The sequence below is a fragment of the Rousettus aegyptiacus genome, unplaced genomic scaffold, assembly GCF_014176215.1.
Source record: "Rousettus aegyptiacus isolate mRouAeg1 unplaced genomic scaffold, mRouAeg1.p scaffold_m13_p_4, whole genome shotgun sequence".
Classification (NCBI taxonomy): Eukaryota; Metazoa; Chordata; class Mammalia; order Chiroptera; family Pteropodidae; genus Rousettus; species Rousettus aegyptiacus.
Window position 1 is genome coordinate 40,942,317 of NW_023416307.1, and position 23,497 is coordinate 40,965,813.

Here is a 23,497-nt window from a genome sequence, read left to right on the forward strand (position 1 = left end):
GAGCTGGCACTATAGCACTGTTCCTGGCACCCCTCTTGCCTTTTCCCTGTGCATAATTGTGAGGGCTGGGGTGTCACTTTTCTGAAGGGTTGGGCTCTGGAAGTGGATGTGGTGGGGTGCCCTGCTGATGAGGGGAGGAGACTGCTGTGGGGTACTAAATAGAGTACACTTGGCTGGTTTCCCCCTATCAGTATGTGATCCAGACCTCTGCGTGGAGAAGATTCTGGGTTTCAGGCTGTTTATAGCGGGCAAAGCCCTTTATGGTCCCAAGAAAACAAGGGGACTGGATGCAGTCTTATTTCCCCATGCAGTGCGACTAGCAGTCTGCGCCCAGTGAGTGCCTGCCTATCCGTTGTCACCTCCACTTATACCCCGTCCCAGCCGCCTTAAGGGGCCGCTCCGCAATTGGGCCTGGGAGCAGAGGACAATATCGGTACTCCGCCCCCAGCCGCCCCTGCGTGGCCATGACGTTGGCTCGGCCCCGCCTGCTTTGTGTGGTGACGCGAATGGCCACGCCCCCGCGCTGACGTCACCGGGCCGGTTCCCTCTCCCGGGAACGGCGGCGGATGTGCGACTCACCCCCTCCCCTTTCCAAGGTTCTCCCCTCCCCGGTGGCGGCTGCGGCCCGACCTTCTGCAAGCCGATGGCCCATGTCCCGAGCGCGGGCTAGCGTGCTTGGGTGCCCGGCCATGGGCTGTATCGGCTCTCGTTGCCCGGCGGGTCAGGGTAAGAGGCAGAGGCAGGGCATGGGTTGGGGAGTCGGGGCTGCGGCTGCCTGGTGCGCGGGCTGCGGGTGGTGGGGGCCTTGAGGAGGGGGCCGGTGTCGGGAGAGGGAGGAGCCTGCATCAGGGAGGCGGGCCAGGCAAGAGGAGGGAGCGGGCCTCAGCGGGGAAGGGGCTAAACCGACTTGGATTCGCTCCCATGGCCTGCCTGCTCCTGGGTTCTGCAGGGTAGACTCCTGTATTTCCGCCTGGATTCCCACCACCAAGGGTGGCAGGAAGCTCATGGCCTGGGGAAGGGCTAAACCTTTGCAGCTCATGGCGACTGGCTTCGTCCTCCCACATACACTCACCCCCTGTACCTGCACCTCTCCTCTCGCTGTCCTGGAAGTAGCCTTATGCTGAGAACCTGCCTCTCCCAACTGTGTCCCAAACCCTCTTCAGCCTGCAAACGCTGGCCAAGAACCCTACCAGGGAGTTTTTCATTAAACCTTACTCTGCACTTCAATCAGCTGGTTGATGAAGAGGACTGAGGCCCCACTTGGGCACCTGTGAGCACCTGATCACCTCTCACCTCTTAAAACACTTAGTTCCCTTATTCTACTTCCAACAGCAACAAAAAATCACCCTACCCTGTGGAGGGAAACAGGAGCCCAGAGGGAGTCCATCAGGGTTTCCTTCCCACAACTGCTGACCCTTGCTTGGGCCTTGGTTCCCATGGATGGTGCATGCTGGGGCCTGGCCTTTGTCCTATGAGTCTGAGGTTGGCCAGCTACTTTATTCCAGTGTCATGGAGTTTTCCAAGCCTAAAGCCAGGCAGGAACTTGTGACATTGAGGGCTGGATTTGGAAGGGGTCCTGGGCTTTCAGGGCAGGTGGTCAGTCACACAGGCCTTAGTGTGGTTGGTATTTGAGGTTCTTTGTAGCTAAGACTCTAGCTGAGATTTGTATTTTCCTTGGGTTCCCATGAGGAATTCTGGGACTTGTAGTCCTAACTACAAGTAGTCCTAAAAAGTCCTCATGGCTTTTGAAGCTGAGAAGCAGCAGGCTTCTCTGATCCCTCTGGCCCTGCTAAAGCTTGGAGTACAGGAAGTCATTCCCTCCTGTAGTCAGGGGAGAGTTTGGCTGACCTCAGGACTTGCCTCAAGAGCCCTGATTAGGTACCAGCTGGGGGCCAAGGATGGCCTGTAACCTTGTGTCTTCCTTCTGGTTGGTAGCGTTTCTGGGGACCACCAGCTGGCTGAGGCTCAGGGACAGAGACGGCTGCTCCAGCTAAAGGTCAGTTGTGATATACATTGCCTGTTGGCGCTGTCTAGGGGATGGGCCTCAGCTCTCTGAGCTCCATAGAGCTTGGCTGGGCCCCTGGCACTCCCACCTCCTCAAAGCCATGAGGCAGGAGTGTTCTCCTTATGTGACTAGGCACAGGTTCCAAGTGGGGAGGGGACTGGCTCAGCATCCGGAACCAAAATAGGAATAGAACTGGGAGCTGAGCCTGGAGCGGTTCTGGGCTTTTGGTTCTCTGCATCAACAAAGCCAGCATGCCTATGATTTCTGTGCTGGGTAAAATGTTTCTGTGGCAGCGTGAAGGGCCCGGAGGACGATGGACTTGTCAGACAAGTCGCAGAGGTGAGACCAGGGACCGTAGATGTGATCTGGGAGGTGATGGGAAGCTGAGGAGTAGGGTGCTCAGGTGGCAAGAGGAAAATTACTCTGGCTTAGAGCAGAAACAGGAACAACCAGGCTGGGGCCAGACAGGGCATCAGGAAAAAGCTTTAGAGGACTGGGGTGAAAGTCAGAAGAAAATCATGGGTTTACAGAAAACAAGAGTAAAGACTGCATACCAACTGAGGCTGGCAAGAGGAAAGAACCAAGAGAAGGCAGGCAGAAAGCCTAAAAGGGTCCAAGGTGGTGTTGGGGAGGGGGCAGTGTTGGGGAGAGGGATAGCGTTGTCAGGGGAAGAATGAGGTGTGCTTTCCTAGAGAAATGGGTAGGCTGAGAAACCAGAAAAGGTTCAGAATTTATCAGTTTAGGTTTCATCCCTAAGGTGTTGATGGCAAATATATCCAGAGGACCCCAGGGACCTAACACTCAGGGCTGCGGGATAGGGGCTTTTAGAGTGTGGAGAGCACCAGGCGGTTGCTGGCATTCTGGGAGATGGGGAAGGGGTTGAGGAGGAATGAATGATAGGGCAACACCGGATGAAAAGGGGGATCTTGGCACAACTTGGGAGCCCAGCTGAACAACCTTTCCCCCACCCCTCAGTGGCCTCGGACCCCGCGTGGGCTGTGGAGTGGATCGAACTTCCTCGGGGCCTCTCTCTGTCTTCTTTGGGATCTGCTAGGACCCTCCGAGGCTGGAGCCGGTCCTCTCGCCCTTCCTCCGTGGACAGCCAGGACTTGCCAGAGGTGCTGGGCCCCTGGTGTTGGTAGGGGGAAGGGGGACAGCATCCACATGGAAGAGATCTGTATTCCCCACCTCCGCCTTGCCAGCTTGGTTCTGGCTCCCTTTGCCTGTGAGCGGAGGCGCGCTATCCGGCCGGCAGTAAGGCCGCCCCCGCGCTGGTCTGCTCCTCTTGGCGCGGTGCCAGTTGCAGGCGGGCTGCTAACGCCTTCCGCGCTGACGTCAGCGCATCCCGGGCCGTATCCTGGGAGACCCTGTTGCATGGTGATGGGTTGCCAGGGAGACATACACCTTTTCTCTGGGCCTGGGCCGCAGCTGCGCGGAGCGCTGGCACGGATGGCGGCTGGGGGGAGTGAGGGGAGGGAGGGAGAGCGAGCCAGGAAACACCCAGCAGGTGCTCCTCCCTCCAGGCCTGGCCAGAGGTTACCGGCGCCACCCTTGGGGGCCGCGTCAGCCAGGTACCGAAGGGGAGGGACAGAGGGTGGTCCTGAGGTCAAGGGGCAGGTGGAACCCCTCTTGGGCTTGGAACATGATGGAGGAGAGCTAGGCAATGCCTGGGAGGGGGCGTGTGCTTCCTACTTCATTCATTCCTTGAGGGAAACATTTGTCAGCGCTTGCTGGGGAGCACTGAGCCAGATGCAGGGTAGAGGTAGGAACCCAGGTGAATCAAGACTCAGGCCCTGCCATCTGGAGATCCCTCAGGAGAGATGCAAGGGCAATGCTGGGGTGGGGGTGGGGTTGAAGAAGACAGAGATAACTGGACTGGAAACATAACAGGAGGTAGCACTGGAATCAGGCCTTAAATGTTAGGGAGCATTTTGTTGGTCAGGGATGGCAGTCTCAGCCCAGGGGAATTCTTTGCTTGGAGGCAGGAGGGCTGCTTGCTGACAGGGAAGGTGGAGAAGTGGAGTTTTACTGGGGAGAGATCAGTGATGGATTTCAAGCAGGCCTGGAAGGAGGCAAGGGCTTCACAGAGTGGGTTCCTTCCGTGCCTGACTGTGAGCTTGCACTTCATTGAACAGTAGAGGAGGAGTCCGGAAGAGATTTTAAATAGGAACATGTTGTGACTAGTTGCACTCCAGGAAAATTGTTTACATTTATACCTTGCCTTGTTCATTCAGCTTGTGTATTTTAAGAGATTGCTCTCTACCAGGCACTGTGCTAAATACTGAGGTGCAGCAGTGACCAAAGGAGACTGAATTCCTCCAAGAGCTAAAGAACAATGAGGGAGACCCATAATGAAACACAAAATAGATCATAATTACAGACATGGGGTACATTGATAGAGGATGCTGACTTTTTACAGACTACAGAGGGAGGGTGGACAGTAGGGTGGTCAAGAAGGCTCCTCTGAGGGAATATTTTAGCCAAGACCAAAAGATGAGAAAGAGCCAGCCAGACACGAGAAGGGGCGAGAAGAACACTTCCACAACATACTAGGCTGAGAAAATAGCACAGAGTTGAAGGAGCTTGGGAGACTGCCACTTGTGCTAATCTGGGCAAGGGGTTTGAGGACTTGAGGAAGACCAGTGGCGCTGGGAGTAGGAAGGGTTAGGGTTGTATTAGAGGCAGTTCGAAGGTGGAATCATTAGGTCTTTAAAACAGATAAGTAAAACCTAGGGTCGATGGTCATGCTGAGGTTTGGGGCTAGGTTGAATGGGTGAATGGTGGGGTGGTGCAAAGTAAGGAAGTCTGGAAGCAGGACCAGATATGTTAGAGAAGATGTCGAGTTTGGTTTTGGTTCTGCTGAGTGTGTGGCCCTGGTAGGCTCTAGAAACAACTAGAATTTGGGTCTGAAGACTGAGAGGAGGAGAGGAGTAAAAAGGAGGGGACTTGGATGCTGTGTCCTTCTTCCTTCTCTTTTTTTCAAAGACCCTACTCCGTGGTTCTTTACTTCCTGACCTGCCTCCTTCCCTTCTGGGAGCTGGGAAGGTGGAGGGTTAGCTACAGTTCTGCTCCTTTGGGCCTGCCCGAGTCTCTGTTGCTCCCCGGGAAGACATAGTTTGTTGGTACTGTCGTCTTATCTTCTTACATATCCCAGCAGCCATTGGGACACATGCTGTCCTGGTATCTCTTCCCAGCTCCCATTTTCCCTTGATGCCTGGGGTGGGGGTATGGGAGGACACTGCCGTCAGAGGAGCATTTACCTTCTGATGCTGTCACCCAAGGTGAATGTTGGAGACACAGTCGCGATGCTGCCCAAGTCCCGGAGAGCCCTAACTATTCAGGAGATCGCTGCGTTGGCCAGATCCTCCCTGCATGGTATGCACCCCTTCCCATGCCTCTGGCTGTTTGGCCCTCCCTTTTGCACACGTCCTGTCCTTCGGTATTTTATCCTGTGAGCTCTTTCTGGGATCTCCCTTTTTCAGGTGAATCCCAGCCCCCTCCGTCACCCAAGGCACCTGTGGACCTTAACTACCACCACCTTTCCACTTCTTTCCCAAATGCTCCCCGGCCCATGCTCTTACCAGGCTTCCTGATTCTGCCCCACCTCCAGGTATTTCCCAGGTGGTGAAGGACCACGTGACCAAGCCCACCGCCATGGCTCAGGGCCGAGTGGCTCACCTCATTGAGTGGAAGGGCTGGAGCAAGCCAAGTGACTCACCTGCTGCCCTGGAATCAGCCTTTTCTTCCTATTCGGATCTCAGCGAGGGTGAACAAGAGGCTCGCTTTGCAGCGGGTGAGTAACAGAAAGGGGTTCAGCCATGCATTTTTCATAAGGATGCTCTTTCTCATCTACTCAGGCCCGATGTGGGGGTTGGAGTCTTTCCACAGCCCTGAGTCGTCCCTCTCCTGTCTCTAAGCTGAGCCTTAATCTTAACTCACCTTCTCTGCTAATGAATTCCATGTCCTCCCCAATAGGAGTGGCTGAGCAATTTGCCATTGCAGAAGCCAAGCTCCGGGCATGGTCTTCAGTGGATGGCGAGGACTCCACCGATGAATCCTATGATGAGGACTTTGCTGGGGGAACTGACTCAGGTGAGGGGCATCCCATGCTAGTGCTGCCAGCTGGGGTGGGACTGCCTGATAGGCCCTGTGATTCAGAGCTCAGCCTTCAGAAGGGGAGATCCAGAATGTCCTCAACCTTTGGAAGGGGAGAGGAGAGGGATAGACTCTGTCCAGGCAGTCCTGGACATTCCAGGGCCAGGATCTCTGTTTGAGCTCTTGTGTAGGCAGTCAGCAGGTCCTGAGCCTTCTCAGTCTGTCTGTGAAGTTGTGCCTTGCAGTCCTCAAACAAACAAAAGACTCAGAGACCTCACCAACACTTTATGTACTACCACATCTCTGGGAGGGTCTGCTGTGCCTTGCCTCTGAAAGTCCTCTTGAGGCAGCCTCAGTCCTAATGTGGCGGCACAGATGAGGTACAGTGCAGCAACACAGCATCTCATCAGGCTGTGGCCCCAGGCAAACAGGAAGCCTTGCTGGACCGCCCATAGGGCTGCTGGCTCCAGCTCAGCAGCATCCTCACTTTCTAGCTGAGACCTGCCGGTGGGCCTTTCTCTGGGCCAGTGCTTGCAGAGGAGACCCTGTGGGGCTGTGCAGCTGTGCACAGCCGTTCTTTATTCTTCCAGTCTCTGGGCCACCTGGCTGACTTTCTCTGTAGCTTCTGGGCTCAAGCCTCCCAGGCCACTATCCCCCCACCCACCTCTTTGCCTTTGAAGATCGCCTTCACTTGCCCCTACCCCTTCAGCTAATAAGTTCTCCAAGGTGGGCAGTACATTAGAGTAGATTAGAGACTGCTGCTGTGCTCCAGAGGCGAGTGATTTGGATGACTGAGACCAAGACAGACCCGAATCACAGCATTTTTGTTTGATTGAGTTCCAGTCCTGCTTTGATCCCTGGTATGATGATAATTAACATTTATCCAAGGTCTCTACTAGCCCATGTGGGATCTGTGCAAATTAGAGAAAGGCAGCCCTTTCTCTGGTGGGCACAGGCCCATGCCAGGGTGTGCTGCTTGGTGAGCAGAGTGTGGGCTGAATTTCTGCTCTCACTGCCTGGACAGGCTCCCCTTGTGCAGTGAACAATCTGCATGATCATGTATGGTATCACTGCATTTATTGCTTCCTTACTGTATGCCAGACTCTTGTTCTCTCAACAACCCCAAAAGGTAGGGTATATTAGAATTTCCAATTCATCACAAAGGAAATTGAGGTACTGAGAGGTTAAGTGACTTGTCCAAAGTTCTCCAGCTCCTGCCCACCATCCCCAGAACTGTGCTGAGGGTAGAGCGGAGAAAATGTGGCTTCCAGATTGGTCAGTTGAGCTGGGGCTAGCAAGGATATCTTTTCTCTCCCCCAACAGACATGGCTGGGCAGCTGCCCCTGGGACCCCACCTCCAAGACCTCTTCACTGGCCACCGATTTTCCCGGTCTATGCGCCAGGGCTCTGTGGAGCCTGAGAGCGACTGCTCACAGACCGTGTCCCCAGAGACCCTGTGCTCTAGTCTTTGCAGCCTAGAGGATGGGTTGCTGGGCTCCCCAGCTCGCCTGGCCTCCCAGCTGCTGGGCGAAGAGCTGCTCCTTGCCAAACTGCCCCCCAGCCGGGAAAGTGCCTTCCGCAGCCTGGGCCCACTGGAGGCCCAGGACTCACTCTACAACTCGCCTCTCACGGAGTCCTGCCTTTCCCCCGCTGAGGAGGAGCCAGCTCCCTGCGAGGACAGCCAGTCGCTCTGCCTGCCACTGGTGGGCAGTTGGCAACAGCAGCGGCAAGCCTCTGACGTGGCTTCTTCTGGGGTGGTGTCCTTAGATGAGGATGAAGTGGAGCCGGAGGAACAGTAACCCAATTCATGCCTGGTGGTGGCATGTGTCCCCTGGCTGCTGCTGGGGGAAGAGCCTCTGTGCCCAAGTGTGGGCATGGGGCTTCCAGCAGAGCTCCAAAGCCTAGAGGGCTCCTGGGAGCACTCACTCCTCGTTGTGTGTTTTGCATGAAAGTGTATGGAGAGGAGACAGGGGCCAGGCCGGGGGCGCATGTCCTGCCCCCACTCCTGGGGTTTGCCGGGGTTTGCCCGGGGCCCCTGGGGCATGGCTACAGCTGTGGCAGACAGTGATGTTCATGTTCTTAAATCAAAAACGCCACATACATATTTCCTCCTCAGATGACGTGAACCCCTGAGGGGACGGTTGTGACTGGGCTGTGTGGGATAGAGCAGGAGGGAGCCCGGCCTCCCCCTGCCTCTCTCCTCTCTGCTCCTCTCCTCACCTCCAAGTCCACATGCAGTGCTTGATAGACTCACCCCCACCCAGGGAGCCTAAGGATTGAGCTGTCCCCCAGGGTCCCTTCTCCCAGCTGGGCTCGTGCCGTGCTTCACCTCTTCTTCATCTCCAAACCACCTTCTTTTTCCTAAAGAAAGAGGGGTTTTGGTCTGTTCTTTCAGCTGGATCTTCTCTGGGAGGCATTGGAATGATGAAAGTACGTACCCTCCATCCTTTTCCTGGCTGCCCTGACGGCGTCCGGGCCCTTTCCCAGCCCTGTGTAGTATGTGTGGGTATGGGCCTGGCGGCTCGCAGCCCATCAGGCTGCTGCATTCACCGAGTTCTTTATGGGGACGGCTGTGGTTGCTACAGAGCTGTGACTTCAATGTTCTTCCAGAGAGGGCCACCAGGGGGCCACACTGGTGGCCAGGTAGTTGTCTGCTGATGCCTGAGCAGGGTAGGAATTGTGCCAAGTGGTGACAGTCATGAGGGAGTGTCTCTCCTTGGGGAGGAAAAAGAGAGTAGTGCCTTTCTTGGCTGAAGGAGAGGCCAAGGCTACAGTACTGGGGGCCTCTCTCCCAGCCATGGTGTTGATGAACAGGCAGTGGGGGCCACTGCAGATTCTGCATTCCAGATCCTCTGGAGTTTTCCGGCTGGGTGGGGGCGGGGAGGGGGGTGGCTGCAGCTTTCGGGCCTTGTAGCCTTCACAGGTAAGAGAGCCCAAGGTAAGAACAAGAGCTGATGGGCACAGGCATTCTATATATAAGTGGCTCAGTAGGTGTTTATTTTGTTCTATTTAAGAATTTGTTTTATTAAATTAATATAAAAATCTTTGTAAATCTCTATATACATCTGGTCATTGGAGGTTCCAGTATAAACCCATCTCAGTTCTACCCCTTTCTCCCTCAAATGGGCGATAGGGGTTAAGCGACCCCACCCCCATCCTGCCAAGGCAGTGCCGATCTTCCTGCCCTTGGGACGCTTATTGCAGGTGGGCACTGGGTCAGATTCCAGGCAGAAGAAACCAGGAGAAGCTGGTACCCCCAGTCTGGGAGGGAGGCTGGGGCTCCAGCCTTCAGCTACAGCTCCCTACTTTCCCAAGGCAGAAAGAACAGGAGAGCTGCAGGATCAGGGCTGACAGCTCCGGCCAGCACCATTCCAGGCCACCCGCCGAGGGGTTCACTGGCACTTGTCGTCGCTGTCAGAAGGGCTGCCTTCCCGGGGGAGGCTGTGGCGGAAACGGGGACCCCAGAGTGCTTGCACCTCAGTGGTTTCTGTGTCACTGCTGCTGGTGGCACTGTCACGGAAGCTGGCGAGGGGTGGCCGGACTTTCACACCCTGTGCTGTGACAGAGCCCTCGATAGCCTTTCGGAGCTGGAAAGGTGAGAGGGTCAGATGTGTGGACTTGGAGCCCCTGCTCAGACTCCTCCCCAGCACTTCCCCCAAACGAGCTGCACGTAAGTCTCCATGCCTTTTTGGAAGTTGAAGTGGCTTTGATGGCCACTGTCATCTCACCTCCTTTAGGGTGACTATTCCAATGAGTCTGCCAATACTGGTGACATAAGCATGGTCCACTCCCAGCAGTGAGAAGATGGTGTGAGTCTGAAGGGTGGTGAGAAAATACATTGGACTTTATGCATGAGGATAAGCTGTTGGGAGTGGGGGAATGGAAGGGTTATCACAGATGGTGGGGGCAGGACCGCCAGAGGGAAAGAATAAAGAGAATGTACAAACTTTATAGTGGGAATCTTTATGTTGTTTATGTTGATGAAGGAATGGACAAAGGAAGGACTCTGTGTCCCATGTTAGAAAGGAGGATGGAGGAGAGAACGACTGTTCGAATATGACGTCTAGTGATTGGCTGGGCACCTGGCTCGGTCTTTCTTATATTAGTGTTTAATTTTAGCACCGTCCAGAGAAGTATGATACCCATTCTATAGGACAGTCATTTCACTGGTGAAATGACTTGCTCGGCTACTTTTCTTCACTTACTGTAGTCCTGGATATATCTGGGAGAGAGGGTCCGCATGCCCCTTTTGGGAAACTGGCCTTGAATCTCACCCTACCTTTGGGACTGACACGTGCTTCCCCCTTTGCCCTCAGCTGGCTGGCCAGTTAAGGTAATCCCTTCACGTTGGCTCCAACCTCCCCCAACCTTAGCCTGCAGCACTCTGTCGCTCATGCAGTTTGCCTTTTCCAGGGAAGGGAGCATTCCCAGGTCCTGTTGAGATGTAGTTTGCAGTCCAGAGGACAACTCCCCCTTCCCGCCTATGTTTTTCTTACTTTGGGCCCTCCCCCAAGCTTTCAAATGTAATCACCAAGGGTTCAGAAATTGTCAGCCAGCTCCCCTTGTACTCTAAATGGATTTTCTTGGGCCAGATGTCTTGAAAAACACTACTGACTCAGCAGTTCTTGGAATTTTTGGCCTATCGTTTATCACACTGTTTTTGAGTTTACTTGTAAGCCTCCTGGCTTAATGTTTGAATCAAAATGGGCATTAATATCCCAGCTTCTTAAGTACCAGTTACTCAGAAGTCATTGTAATTGTCTTAACACTTAAAATTTTTTTCTTATACAGCTGCTGAATTCCTTAGGAAAGGACTTCCATAACTTTCCTACCTTTCTCCTAAGGCATGACAGTTCTTACAAAAGGAGCTAGAAGTTTAGTTTTAGCATAAGCTTTTCTGTGCTCCTTTAATACCTATGTCAAAACTGTCATGTGGTTAGCAAGTTCTTCTTCATATCTAACTTGAATCCTTATGTGCTACAAGTTATCGTTGATTTCCTCATCTGACTTTGGAGGGAAACATCTTTATTATAAGATTTCCTGTTTTAATAATCCCTTGGCCTTGTCGTCTTACTGTTTAATAATCTCTCTCATCTTCTCCCAAGGATCTTATTAAATCATTCCCCTGGATTTTCTATTCTCCATAATCCTAATCAGAGTGAGCTGGCAGGGTACATGCCTTTTACGTTTGTAAACTACTTGCCCTGGGCGGTCACCAAGCCTCACTGATCTACTTTATGAATATCCTGGTCATTCTCCCCAGCTTTCTCACCATTCTCACCAGGTCGGGGCTGTGACATCCTAAGGGGTTCTGCTTTCCATCTCCCTTCCAATTTGGCTCTTTAGTCCTTTCAGCTTTCTCAAACCTGAGTTAGAGCCTGGACTCCCCAGAATGGCTCATAAGACCTTTTCCAAGCCCAGCTGTCTTTTCCAGCCTCGGATTATACCAGGCACCCTAGCTTCCAGCCTCACATATCACTCATCCTTTTATGAAAACATCGATGCCTTCCATACTTCAGCCTTTCCCTCATTACACCGTTTTTAAAAGTCCCCTATTGTTTGCCCATCAGTATAACTAGCGGCAGCAGCAGTAGTAATTCCTAATATATATTGAATACTTACTGTGATTCAGGTACTGTTTTAAGTGCTTCACATGTATCCACTCCTTTAATCCTCAGGAAACCCTATGCTGTAGGTACTATGATCCCCATTTTACAGAGGAGGAAAGCGAAGTACACAGAGGCTAAGAAATCTCACAAGGGTACACAGCTAGCTGACACAAGGCAGAGTGAGGATTTGGGTTCAGCCAGTCTGGCCTAATGCTGCCATTGTAGCTTCCCGTATACCTCAACCCAGAGTTTCTCTGTCGGTGGCCTCTGAATGAATGAGGTACTTAGCTGGTACAGTGATCTCCAGTTGCACAGGTTCCTAAATAGTCTCCAGTGTATTCTCTCTCCCCTCAGAATGTTCCCCTCCTGAACTTAATCGGGCTACTACTTATTGACTCCTCAGGCCTGCAAGGACATTTTGAATTCTAATCTTTTATGTTCTTATCACTTCTAGTTCTTTGTACTTTTGTTAGTCGGTTCCTCAAAGGCTTCTTCTCTTCCTCTGATTTTTAAGTTTGTAACAAACAACTACTTTGTTCTTTTTCATTTTAATTTAGTTAGACACCAGGGAGCTCATTGGAGAGCCTGCATTTCTTGAGCTTGGGAACAGTGAATTGACAGGGGGAGGGACAGCATGGCCCAGTGAAAGAATCCTGGGACTGAGGCCAGGACATCTGGGCCCTGCGCCTGACTCTGCTATACTGACTCAGGCAAGTGACGACCTCACTGCCTCAGTTTCCCCATGTATTAAACCGGTTAAGTCCACAGGCTTGGGTCAGACCATCTTGGATTCTAGGCCTGGTTATGCTACTTATTAGTTGTGTGACCTTGGTCAACTTGCTTAACCTTGCTGACTCTCAATATCCTCATTTATAAAAACTGGAATGTCACAATCTAATAGTGTGGTTGTGAGGATTAAATTAAACATGTGAAGAGCTTAGCCCAGTGCCTGGCACACAGCAAGCACTACAAAAATGTCAGCGTTATTATCATCATCTTTATGCAATGTTTGAGGACTAAGTAAGATGATGGAAAAGCTTTAGAGATCTTTGGAAGAAAGGCTTTAAATAAAAGCCAAATATATTATTCTCAGGTCTCTTTCCTTTTTTCTTTGGAACTGAACTGCAGTTCCCCACTCACTCTAATCTGAGGTCTTTTACCCAAAGGCTTATAAGTTCTTTTATTAACTTTTTGCTTTGTTTGTTTGTTTGTTTGTTTGTTTGTTTCTTGTCCCCTGTCCTTCCTCCTAGGCCCCTGCTTGCTCTCACTAGGGTGGCTCTTAGGCGCAACTTGCGTTTAAGCTAGCAGTACAGATCTTGGGAGTGCTCCCTAACTGCTGCCCCTCTGCCTCAGAGGTTTGCACATTAAATCTAACAATTTAGCTAAAACGCCCCTCGCTTTCTGCCCTAGCAGCCTGCTGCGTGTGCCTGCAATCACCTGCCTTTACTTAGAAGCCTGAGGTAGCCAGCCAGTGATGCCACAGTCCCATTGTGGGGAGGCAGTCCTCCACAGAGAACCCCTGCCCTCCTCTAGTGTCGGCCTCACCCCAAACCAATCTGCCTGCACTCAGGTTTTCTCCCCATTTCCGTAGGCCATTTTGCCCTTCTGCTGAGCTATCTTCCTGTGTCCTTCCAGTTTTCCTTTGACCTACATTAAGTCGGACTTTCTGGGGTCTGACATTCCAAGCCCCCTGCCGGGCTTTTCTCATCTTTGTTTATCTCTTCTCTGCAGTGTCCCCACCCCTACTTGGATGTTTGTTAGCTTGTTTATTAGATTTTCTTATCCTGCCTGTTTCTCACTCATTTTGTTCAGTGTGGGCGTATCAGCCTTGTTGGGCGCTGGCAGCCTCCTGCCTAGCTCTGACCCTGGCCTGGCCTTCTGGCTTCCACCCAGCTTGAGCCCTGTCTTTGTTTGCTGCTTTGGTCCAGAGTTCCCTGGGGGCAGGGCTGAGAAGAGGAAAAATAATGCCTGACCCCACCACAGGCAGGAAAAGGCTAAGGGGACCTGGCTTTTGGCCTCTCATCATTTGAACTAATGTGTTTGAAAAACATCTCAGCACAGAGCCCACTCTCTACCGTCCCCTTTTCCCTCATTGGCTTAAGTCCAAACTTGTGGGAGGACCTAGATCCCCACCCCGTGATCCTGAGAGCCCAGGCCAGTCCGTGGTTGCTGGCCCTACCTTGTGCAAAGAGGTCCTCTCCACCAGCTGGAAGGGGGCAGGGTCAATTTTGCAGTCACTGAAGTTGACAGGTTCATCTAGTTGCTGCTCCTCCCACTCCAGAATCTGAGGGTATAAGACTAGGGGGTTTAGGAAGAAGGTGCCAGTAGCGGCTCTCGCCTCCCCAGGAGTGCTCCCAACTGGCGCCCCTATGCCTCAGAGGTTTGCACCTTTTTCCTACCCCATGGTCCCTCCCATGGGAACAGCAGCCAAGATGATGACTGAACACACCCTGAAAAAAACAGGGTCCAGAGTCCAGTCACACCTTACCTCCTCAGGGGTCATCTCATTTTCCAGGTCTGAGTCACTCTGCAAGAGAGGGAGGGAAGCTGGCAACTGGGGCTGGGGAAAGGGGGTGTGCCCCCCACACACTGGGGGAGGTTTACCACCTAGACCTGGCCTGCCCTGTCTAGCGCTCCTGAGCTGCACAAGAAAGTGGGCACTTACCGCCAGGGAGATTCGGACCCGCTTCAGCTTGCGTTTATCACATGATTCTGACTTCTCCAATTTTGTTCGAGCCGAACAGGAGAGAAAAGGAATTGATGTTATAAGGAGGAGGAAGGTGAAAGGGGTAGTGGAGCCCGGGAGGAAGGGCACAGTACAGGGACAGAGCTGACATCTAGAAGGGCAGAAGGGCAGGGAGAATGGAGACAGGCACTGCAAGGCTAATGGAGAGATGATTACAGCATCAGAGAGAGAGCGAGAGAGCTGGAAAGCAGGATGGAGAGGCTCTAGCCACTCACCTCTGAAGCAGCCTTGGGGGGTGGACTGCCACAGAAGAGGCTCCTGAGGGCAATGCCAGCCTGCTCCACATTCCCTGTGTTTCCAAACAAAAGGCCCCCAGGCATTTTCATCTTTGGAAAAAAAGAATGGAGGGCAAGGGGAGAGGAGGCCTTGTTCTACCCCTGGCCCATCCAGGCAGCCTTAGCTGAGATGAGCCCCAACCAAAAGATATGTGGGACCCTCCTGTGGTCTCAGGGGCTGGGCTCTGGCTCTGTTGGAGGATGGAGGGAGGCGCTAGTGGGAGTTGGGCTCACCTGGGGGACTTTCCCCAAGGCTCATGGAGTTGCTGGGCCCCCTCTTGAGAGCAGGCTTCAGGGGCTTGTGGGTCTCCCCCTGGGCTGCGGGGAAGCCCGAATCCTCTGCGTTCACCTGCACAGGCAGGAAGGGGCTGGTGAGGTGGTGGCCTCAGACTAACCCTAGGTTGCCTTCCTGATCAATCTACACAATGACATTTAGGAGGAAGTCTGTGTGGCTGTGGGGCTTTCCCCTCACCTGGAAGCGGACAGAGGTCTCAGGGCTCGGGGGACTCTCCTGATCGGGTGGTGGAGAGGTCTGGGCTGCTCGACGCGCCTGCATGTGCTGCCGCCTGCGGGTTGGGCTCAGCTGGGCCCCAAGCAATGCTACCACCTGTGAGCGCTCAATGGAGCCCAGGAGGATCATGGATTCTGGACAGAGCATGTGGGAGGACTCAGAAGCCGAGGGTAAGGCCCTTCTCCCCCTCCCCTGGCCTCTTCTCACACTTAGGACTGGGGCATTGGACACAGGCCACACACCACAGGGAAAGCCCCTGACTGGCAAATGCTGGCCATGCCCCTTGAGACCAAGGAGACTGGTCTTGAGCTCCTGTTCCCTCCCCTTTCCTGAGTAGTGACCCTGGAACACATCCAAAGCACCTGGGCCCCATTCTGGTCTCACCAGAGGACTCTACTAGGGCCAACATGCGGCCCTTGGTCCTGTGTAGTGCCAACCGCAGGTCTCGGAAGGTGCAGCTGAGGGCCACATGGGGAACATCTCGAACCATGATGTCTTCTACTCGCACCCGGTACTGCCTGGGGGCAGAGAGGCACTTGACTTGTGGTCAGTATGGGGAGAGTTGCCCAGAGAACTTCTAGCACAGGGCCATAAGGATGACCCCAGAGCCCATGGGAATAAGAGCTAAGGGGCAAGGGGTACTCCCCGCCTTTGTTCAGATCAGGTGAAGCCAGCCACAGCTCCCCCAGAGTGTGGACGGAGCAAGGTGGCTGCTCTTCCAGCTTCACTGGCCAAGGACCTTGCTGGAAGAGGATGTGAGGGGGTCCTAGGATGCCTTCTACCCCTTATCCACATCCCCCTTGTCACCGGCCCTCCGGCCTTCCGTACTGGTGGCGGCCCCAGCCCAGCTCAGGCAGATAAGGCAGTTTCTTGATTCGGATGATGCTGTCATAGAGGGAGGGCTGTAGGCTCTGGGCAACGGCGTTGGCCAGGATGACAGCGATCATGACGGGCAAGATGTGGGCGATCTGTCCTGTGAGCTCGAACACGATTACAGCTGTGGACACTGTGTGTGTCACTGCTCCTGCCAGCGCAGCCGCCCCTGAGGACAGCCACCTTTAGTCTCCTCATGGTGCCCAGGCCCCAGACAACCCTCCCTACCCGTGGACAGATCTGTGGGGACCCTCAGGGCCACCCAATACAGTTCTGGGATTAGGCGTCTGTGTCGTGGTTAAGCCTCGTTTCTGCCAGCAGGGGGCACCAGAGCCCCGGACCCTGTGGCCCCACCAGGGGTTTTCCAGGACAGATGGAGACCCGGAGCACTCACCCACTACTGCATAGCCCCCAGGCACAATCCGGTAGGTGCTGCTGTCCGTGTGAATCCCATCTGGGAACCAGGCGGCCATGCTTTCACCCACCAGACGCCCAAATGCTGCTCCTTCAGGAAGGGGGTTGGGAAGAGAAACAGGTAGTGGAGGGGGAGGGTGGGGGCACTAGAAAGAGAGAGGGTCAGAGGGTGGGGGGAGGGGCCAGTGGGTCATTCAGTGTAGGGGACAGCCCTGTGGGGTTAGGGGCTGGGACTGGGGCTGTACCAAAACCCACTCCCAGGCAGGGTGTGGCCAGAAGGTGGGAAGGGTGCAGGCTGGGAGAAGAGGCAGATGAGGACTCACCAATGACAAAGACAGGCATGAAGGCCCCACAAGGCACTGGGATGGTGGTGGCCAGTGCAGACATCCAGAACTACAGGCAGGTGGCAGTTGAAACAAGTTAGAGGTGCTGCCTGGCTTCAGGCAGCCCCCAGCTCCACCCAAGGAGCCTACCTTTCTTATCAGGTAATAAATGTCCCAGCTATCCCAAAGTTCCCGAGAGGTGCAGGGATGGGCAAGGACTTGGGAACCACATGGCTTGGGTTCAAATCCTCATTGTGCCACTAGTTGTGTGACCTTGGGCTAATTACTTAACCTCTTTGTGTCTTGATTTCTCATCTTTAAAACAGGGGTACTAATAGTACCTTTCCATAGCCTTGTCTTAAGGCTCAAAGAAGTTAATATGTGGAAAGTGCTGAGAACAATGCCTGGCACTTAGTAAACTTTCATAAGCTTTAGATTCACATCTGTAGGGAGCCCCACCTTCATCAGAATGAAAATGACCAGGGTGAGGAAGACGTTCGCACGTGGCGGGCTCCAGGCCTGTGAAGTTCCTGGTGGCTCTAGCTCTTCCACCAGGCCCTGGCGGACCCACGTCCGATTGTCAAACAGGGTGACCAGTGTCTCTTTCTGTGAGAGCTATAGGTGAACAGTATCTCAGGCTGGGAACAGACAGATGAAGGGAGGGGGCGCATAGGGGAGCAAGGGCTGCATCCCAAGCAAAAGCACAAGTTCTGCCTGGGGTTACCTGTCCGGCCATGAACTGTCCCAAGCCAGGGGGGAAGGTCAGAGTGGAGATGAGCAGAGTCACCAGAGCCGGGAAGAGCAGGCGTCTAGAGATGTAGGTTTTATAGCATCAAACATGGGTGGTGCACTTACTACAGACTGGTGAGAGGCCGGGTGCCCTCACATACCTCAGGGTGAGGTCACAGCAGAACTTTGGCTCTTACATAAAAACACAGCGCTGAGAGAAGGTCCCCTTTGCCATTCATGATATGATGGCCCCAAGGGGGATGGCCATCTGGGGTTATTATGCATCCAAACAACTTTCTTGGCTCCTGACTCCCTAAGTGGGTGGCAGTGGCATAAAGTCTATCCCCGCAGCCCTCTCCTGGACACCTCTGAGCTCTGTCGTCTCCCTCTGTGCTCAGGAGCCCCGGCTGAAGGGCGTATTGTGTGAAAGTATGGAAAAGTTTCTGCCTCTGTTTTTCTATGGTAACTTAGAATAAAAGTCAGTGTTAGGGAAAGCCGGGGCCACTTAGGTGCCATCGGGAGCATGTTCAGTTGGCTGCCCTTTCCCTGAAGGAAGTTAGTCCCAAACAGGCCTCCCCACTCCTAATCCTCAGGGTCACAACTGAGAAAGTTGTGCTCAGAGATTTAAAAAAAACAAAAACAAAAACAAAAACAAACAAAAAAACCTCACCCATCTCCATGCTTCACTGGAGGAAACTAAAGCTCTCCATGGAGCACTGCTATCTGGGCCAGACCAAGGGCCTAAGGAAGCCTTAGTCTTTGATCCACAATGCCCTCTGCCACTGACTAAAAATTCAAAAGTGCCAATTTTCGGGGAGTCCACATAAGAGCCAAAATGTTGGATCTGCCTGGAAAATGCCATTGGCTGATTTCCCCAAATGAATGCTTGTTTTTAACTGGGTCACTATATGCCATCACACCTGTCACTGCCTCCGCCCCCATCCCCCTGTCACCCCCACACAACCCAAAGTGGCCTAGAGAGGAGCCCAGAGCCAACTGACTTCTTCATGAGGAAGCGGTTGATGGTTTTCTGCTTCCGTATCACCTGGACAATCTTCCTGTTCAGGTAGACAAAGAGTGCGCCCCCAAAGCCACTCGCAATACTGGAGAGGAAAGAGGCATCAGATAAAAGGTAGGCTTCCCTCTTTTACCTCCTCCTCCTCCTCTCCAACATGCTACAGATCCCTCAGCTCCTCACCCAATGACAGCAAAGGCTGGCAGCTCTTGGAGGTCAAAAGGAAAGTCAAGCCGGAACCGGGTTTTGAAGAGAGCAGTGATGGTCTCTGGAGGGAATGCAGAGTAGCAGAGGGAGGCAGGTGTAGTGTCGAGGGCCCCACCTGAGCCATCTTAGGGGCTCCCCTCACCCCACAAGTGCCCCCCACCTTCATCACGGTTCCAAACTGCCAAGACCCGGAAGATGAAGGCACTAAAGGTGGCAGCAAAGAAGCCCCGCCAGTAGTTCCGCACTGCGAAGAAGGTGGAAGTGACCTCAATACTGAATAAGACACCTGCAAGGGGGCAGGAAGAATACCACCTGAGGCCTGGGCCTGGCCTCAGGACTCAGACCCAGATGACGGAAGCAAAGTAGGTGAGGCCAATGGTAGGGCTAGGGGCCTGGACACACTGCCCACCTCCAATAGGTGCCGCAAAGCAGCAGCCCACTCCTACGGCACAGGCGGCAGCCAGCATCTCTGTGTTCCGAGATTCGTTCTGGCAAGTGGTACAAAGGGGAGTCGGCATGGGCTCAGCAGCCCACGTCTCTCCTCTGCCTTCTCCCAGGGTCCCCCTTACCTCATAGATGCCCCCAAAGAGGGAGAGGAACTTGCTGAGCAGGGCGGCACACATGCTTGCTATATGCACAAAAGGGCCCTGAGGGGTGGGGGGCAGATGGTGAGTGGGAAGAGGCACTCCCTGACCCTGACCGGGCTACTTCCTCATTCCCCTGTTATTCCCCAACCTGCAGTTACCTCTTTGCCAAGCGGCATCCCGCTGCCTAGGGCACAGGTCAGCCCAATGACCTTCGCTACAAAGGTCTTGAGGGTGAGGTATTCCTTTAGCACCACACCCCGCAAGATGGTCTTCATCTCGGGGATGCCAGATCCTGGAGAGGTACAGTCCCAGGAGAGTCATTTGATGTGCCCATTTCAGAGGTCCCACCTCTGTCCAACCCTCCTCTCCTACAGTACCGACAGCCTGAGGAGCCAGGATCTGTGTGAATCCAGCTGAGAAAGTGATGAGGACGACAGGATAGGTAACCCAGGCCAGGTACTGGAGCAAGAGGCTGGTATTCAAACCCCGAGACATCCACTGCTGAGCTGTGGGGAGAGGATGTGCTGCTGGAGCCCTGATGTGCATACCCAGTGTCCGCCTGGCTTCTGGGACATACTGATATGACGGGCTGTCCCAGAGAATATCATACAGAATCCTGTCCAAGGGGTAGGGAGGGGGCCCTAGAGGGTCTTCACTGGGACAGAGATCACTGAAGATGAGAGGGTCAGTTGCAGAGGGGAGACAAGAAATCGTGGCCTATGTGAGTGCCAGTGATTACATCTGAAGATGGACACTCAGGCTGGCCAAGTAGCCAAGATTCTTGGACAAGTGTGGCATGGAGGATGCAGGTTGGTGCTTCCTGGCCCTCCCACCACCAGCCCTTGTCCTCACCCTGAAGACAGGCAGCGATGGCATAGTCCATGGCCCAGCTGACCAGTGCCATAAGGAGCCCCAGCAGGATCAGGAAGATCCAGTCTTCACCAACCCTGGACACTAGGAACTTATGACAGCGTATGGAACAGACTGGGAGCAGGGAAGAGAAAAATGGGAAGGCTGGCACCAAAGTCCTCCTACCCTTGACCCCCCCCCCCCCGCCAACATCCAATGTGCAGCTCTAATGGCCTCTGTCCCCCCTTAGCACAACACATATAGATCCCCTGCCCCAACCCAGGTCTCACTGCGGCATGGGGCGCAACGACTCTGTCCATATTCCAGGAGCTCTGGGAGAGCTTGAGGGGAAAGCGGACCCCTCCAAGGATCGGGCCCTCCCAGGCGGATCCGAGCAGCTTCTTCTTTGGCAAAGGCCCCAAGGTCTTGGGTATACCGGCCATACATCTGAGCAGTGGGGAAGATGGGGGTTAGCAGATGTGTGTGGGCTGAGTGGGGATGCAGGGAGGGCTCCTGGGGCCTCAGTTCCCTTTCTCCTAGCCCCCACATTATATACCCCTCCTTGAACCCACAGTTCCCACTTTGGCTTGGTATGTGGGAACAATGCACATTGTAGACTGTGGGGGCTGTCCTGGCCGAAGTGATGGGGACAGCCAAGGTACAGGGACACAGCTGTGGGGGTGGCGGAATAATCAGTCCTCTTCTCACAGGCCTGGGGGAGAGGGGAGCATTGAGGAGTAGGAGGGAAGGCCTTAGAGGAGGAAAGATGGAAAAACCTAAGGCAGTCAGAAAGTGGGAGGAGGGAAGGTCAGAGAATAAGGGATGGTCAAGGGCATATGGGTAACAATAAGGGCCTCAAGGAGCTGGGGGCAGCTGAATTGGGCCTAGAAGCAGGCGGGGCTCCAATCCTTATCACGTTCCTCCTGGGCTTCTGGCCTGTGACTGACTGACTCAGCTGCACCCCTCCCACCCACCCTAATCCCCTTGTCCCCATTCTCCACCCCCACCCCATACCAGCTTGCTAGCCCAGCTGGGAGTAGACAGTCTCTCTGGGTGGGTTAAGAGAGTGTGGTGCCCTCTGGAACTATGCTGAGTCCATGGCGGGCTGGGAGAGAGCAGAAGCTGATAGCTGGGTTGTGACTGGATGCTGGGGTGGTGGGACGGGAGAGTCTCTGAGCCATGGCTAGACCCGCCAAGCTGGGCGTGTGTTGGGGGGTGGGGAGGAGCAGATTCCGGCTGCCACCCGCAGAGCTTCTGGACACAAAGGGCTCCTGTTGGGGTTGGGGCGGGGGGAAAGGGAGGGAAAGATAGAGAGAGAGAGAATGATAGCAAGGAAAGGGAGGAGAGGGAACCAGTGAGCGGAGAAGGGGAAAAAGAGAGGCCAGGGGAAGGAGCAGAGAAGAGAAAGGGGAAGAAGGGAGGAGGAAGGGAGAGAAAGAAAATAGAGTATATAATAGAAAATAGCCGGATACAGCCTGTGGAGAAAGACAAAGGGATGGAAAGGAGAAGTGGGAGAGACTGGAGCAGTGAGTGCCTGGGAGAGAGCTTGACCCTAAGAACTCATTCCAGAGCTAGAGACCAGGCGAAGGAGATGAAGATGGAGCTGGTGTGACAGATAGACACCATTTCCGGGCCAGGTGCCTGGCTTCCTTGACCAATGCCCCATTCTCGGCTTGTGTAGATGGTCAGCCACCTCCCGCCCTACGTGAAGGCCTGCGCTTCTACCCTTGCTTCACCCCAACCCGTGCCACCTCTCTCTGTCATCTTGTTTCTTCCAGTCACTCCCTCTCTTAATTGGGCACCTCCCAGCCTCAATTACAGCCTGGGGGCCCCCTCCTCCTGGAGAGGTTACCTCCCAGCCTCCTTCCTGGGCAAATTCCAGAACCAGCTGTTAAAAAGGAGCCACAGGGCTCACTCCCTTCCCTAGAGTTTGGGTCTTCCACCCGTGACACAGGAAGGGGCAAAAGGCTTCTCAAACGCTAGGTTACACTGCTGGCCATGAGTCAGCTCAGAGCTCAGGACCTCTGCTTCTAATGAGGTCAAGGGATACCCCTGGGGTGGGTGCAGGCTAGATCCTCAGGGCGAGCATGGACAAAGGTCCCAATTTCCACACCCATTCCTGTTTGACCCATACTCACTAAAGCTCCTGTTCCCCAGGGTGGCAGGTCACCTTTGTTCCAGGGAATAAACTGAGAGGTTCCTGCTAATGTTGGGTTGCCAGCCTGCAGGAGTAGGGGCTTGGGCTGGGCTTGGGTCTGACCATCTTCCTATATACACACTCTTGTTTCTATGTCTAGCACAGTGAAATGCACGTACTGGGAACAGAGGGAATGTCCTGGGTGGTGGAGATAGTGTAGAAAGTTCAATGGTGTGAGCGATTCTGGGTAGGGGTAGTCGGGTGCTGAGACGGGTTCAAGTGGTGAGCGGGACGAGCAAAGAAAATGTGAGTGGGGGAGGTAAAGGGAAGGATACTTGGCATAAGCACCTGATGTCCTTGTCCTCTGCAGGCCCCCCGCCTCAGCCAGAAACCTGCATGCAGTTTTCCAACCATTAGCCCTCCAATCCCTCTGGCCCTCAAGCCTCAGTTTCCCCAGCTCAGAAGGCTGGGGAGGGGTAAGGGTAGGCCCCCAGTTCTCGAACTCCAGGGGTAACCAGAAGCAGGGGTCCCGGAGCGTACTCCTCAAGAATCTGCTCTGCTTCCCTTACCAGGGTCTGCTCGTACTGCAGCGCCCGCGGCTCCATCCCTTCCTCCGCCGCCGCGGTTGCGGCGGCCGCCATCTCCGCGCACAGTCCTCAGGCCTCCCGCTGCGGCTCGGGCTCCGGCCCGGACTCGGCTCCCGGCCCCCAGCGCCCGCGCGGGTACCCGTCCTGTCTCCGCAGCCCCGGCAGCCGAGTGCAGAAAGCCTACGGCTCGCGTCCCGTCCTCCGCGGGCGGGCCGAGGGCGGAGCTCTCCTCGCTGCTCCGCCCGCCGGCCGGGGTCTGCGTTGGGGCCGCCTCCCAGGCTCCAGAGAGGCGGTAGGGGGCGCTTGAAACTCTGGAGTTCGCGTCACCTCGGCCGAGGCCGGGGGCTGAGAAGGGGGCGAGTCTGCTGGCGCGTGGAGGGGCCGAGCAGGGTCTGCGGCTCTCTAAGACGCGACGTGAGGGGTCTGGGCTTAGCAGGGCTCAGAGCCTTCTAAATCAGACTCTTCGGGCTCCATATCTCTCTGGAGAGGGCGGAGCGGCGCCCTCTCTTGCTTCTCCGGAGAGGCCAGCGGCTCA

At 54.5% G+C, this 23,497-nt stretch overlaps 2 protein-coding genes across 19 annotated transcripts; one reads left to right on the forward strand and one right to left on the reverse strand.

The window, feature by feature from the left end:
* Nucleotides 1-55: 55 nt before the first annotated feature.
* FAM131A (family with sequence similarity 131 member A) lies at nucleotides 56-13,641 on the forward strand. 4 transcript variants are annotated; one of them, XM_016134556.2, is made up of 7 exons: nucleotides 529-726; nucleotides 1,936-1,996; nucleotides 2,981-3,123; nucleotides 5,287-5,380; nucleotides 5,616-5,798; nucleotides 5,981-6,097; nucleotides 7,424-13,641. In XM_016134556.2, the coding sequence occupies exons 4-7, from the start codon at nucleotides 5,311-5,313 to the stop codon at nucleotides 7,897-7,899; spliced, it is 846 nt and encodes a 281-aa protein (XP_015990042.1). In that variant the 5' UTR covers nucleotides 529-726; nucleotides 1,936-1,996; nucleotides 2,981-3,123; nucleotides 5,287-5,310; the 3' UTR covers nucleotides 7,900-13,641. The 4 variants fall into 4 exon arrangements, with proteins under 4 accessions (XP_015990041.2, XP_015990042.1, XP_015990043.1 ...); XM_016134557.2 differs by lacking the exon at nucleotides 529-726 and adding an exon at nucleotides 860-1,270; XM_016134555.2 differs by lacking the exon at nucleotides 1,936-1,996 and having other exon boundaries at nucleotides 56-726.
* CLCN2 (chloride voltage-gated channel 2) lies at nucleotides 9,068-23,133 on the reverse strand. Of its 15 annotated transcripts, XM_016134550.2 has the most exons (24): nucleotides 22,945-23,133; nucleotides 20,529-20,685; nucleotides 20,242-20,373; nucleotides 19,767-19,895; nucleotides 19,548-19,681; nucleotides 19,372-19,449; nucleotides 19,212-19,290; nucleotides 18,963-19,088; nucleotides 18,779-18,863; nucleotides 18,582-18,683; nucleotides 17,576-17,660; nucleotides 17,311-17,466; nucleotides 16,852-16,921; nucleotides 16,509-16,619; nucleotides 16,070-16,283; nucleotides 15,626-15,759; nucleotides 15,203-15,375; nucleotides 14,965-15,079; nucleotides 14,671-14,744; nucleotides 14,375-14,428; nucleotides 14,198-14,236; nucleotides 13,889-13,993; nucleotides 9,829-9,915; nucleotides 9,068-9,687 (listed from the first exon to the last, which is right to left on the reverse strand). In XM_016134550.2, the coding sequence occupies exons 1-24, from the start codon at nucleotides 23,014-23,016 to the stop codon at nucleotides 9,493-9,495; spliced, it is 2,706 nt and encodes a 901-aa protein (XP_015990036.2). In that variant the 5' UTR covers nucleotides 23,017-23,133; the 3' UTR covers nucleotides 9,068-9,492. The 15 variants fall into 15 exon arrangements, 12 of the variants coding, with proteins under 12 accessions (XP_015990036.2, XP_036074445.1, XP_015990034.2 ...); XM_036218552.1 differs by having other exon boundaries at nucleotides 9,471-9,687; nucleotides 14,375-14,781; nucleotides 22,945-23,121; XM_016134548.2 differs by lacking the exon at nucleotides 22,945-23,133 and having other exon boundaries at nucleotides 9,471-9,687; nucleotides 20,529-21,188.
* Nucleotides 23,134-23,497: the final 364 nt, after the last annotated feature.

What these genes read in the sequence shown, in the direction of transcription:
- FAM131A (XM_016134555.2), top strand. Translation starts at nt 567, where the DNA reads ATGTGCGACTCACCCCCTCCCCTTTCCAAGGTTCTCCCCTCCCCGGTG. An exon ending in ACAGCCAGGACTTGCCAGAG is followed by an intron (nt 3,124 to 5,286) that starts GTGCTGGGCCCC and finishes CTGTCACCCAAG; the next exon opens with GTGAATGTTGGAGACACAGT. An exon ending in AGAGGCTCGCTTTGCAGCGG is followed by an intron (nt 5,799 to 5,980) that starts GTGAGTAACAGA and finishes CCTCCCCAATAG; the next exon opens with GAGTGGCTGAGCAATTTGCC.
- CLCN2 (XM_036218549.1), bottom strand. Translation starts at nt 20,787, where the DNA reads ATGTGGGGGCTAGGAGAAAGGGAACTGAGGCCCCAGGAGCCCTCCCTG. An exon ending in AGTTTGGAACCGTGATGAAG is followed by an intron (nt 18,864 to 18,962) that starts GTGGGGGGCACT and finishes CATTCCCTCCAG; the next exon opens with AGACCATCACTGCTCTCTTC. An exon ending in TCATTTTCATTCTGATGAAG is followed by an intron (nt 16,922 to 17,310) that starts GTGGGGCTCCCT and finishes ACCTGCCTGTAG; the next exon opens with TTCTGGATGTCTGCACTGGC.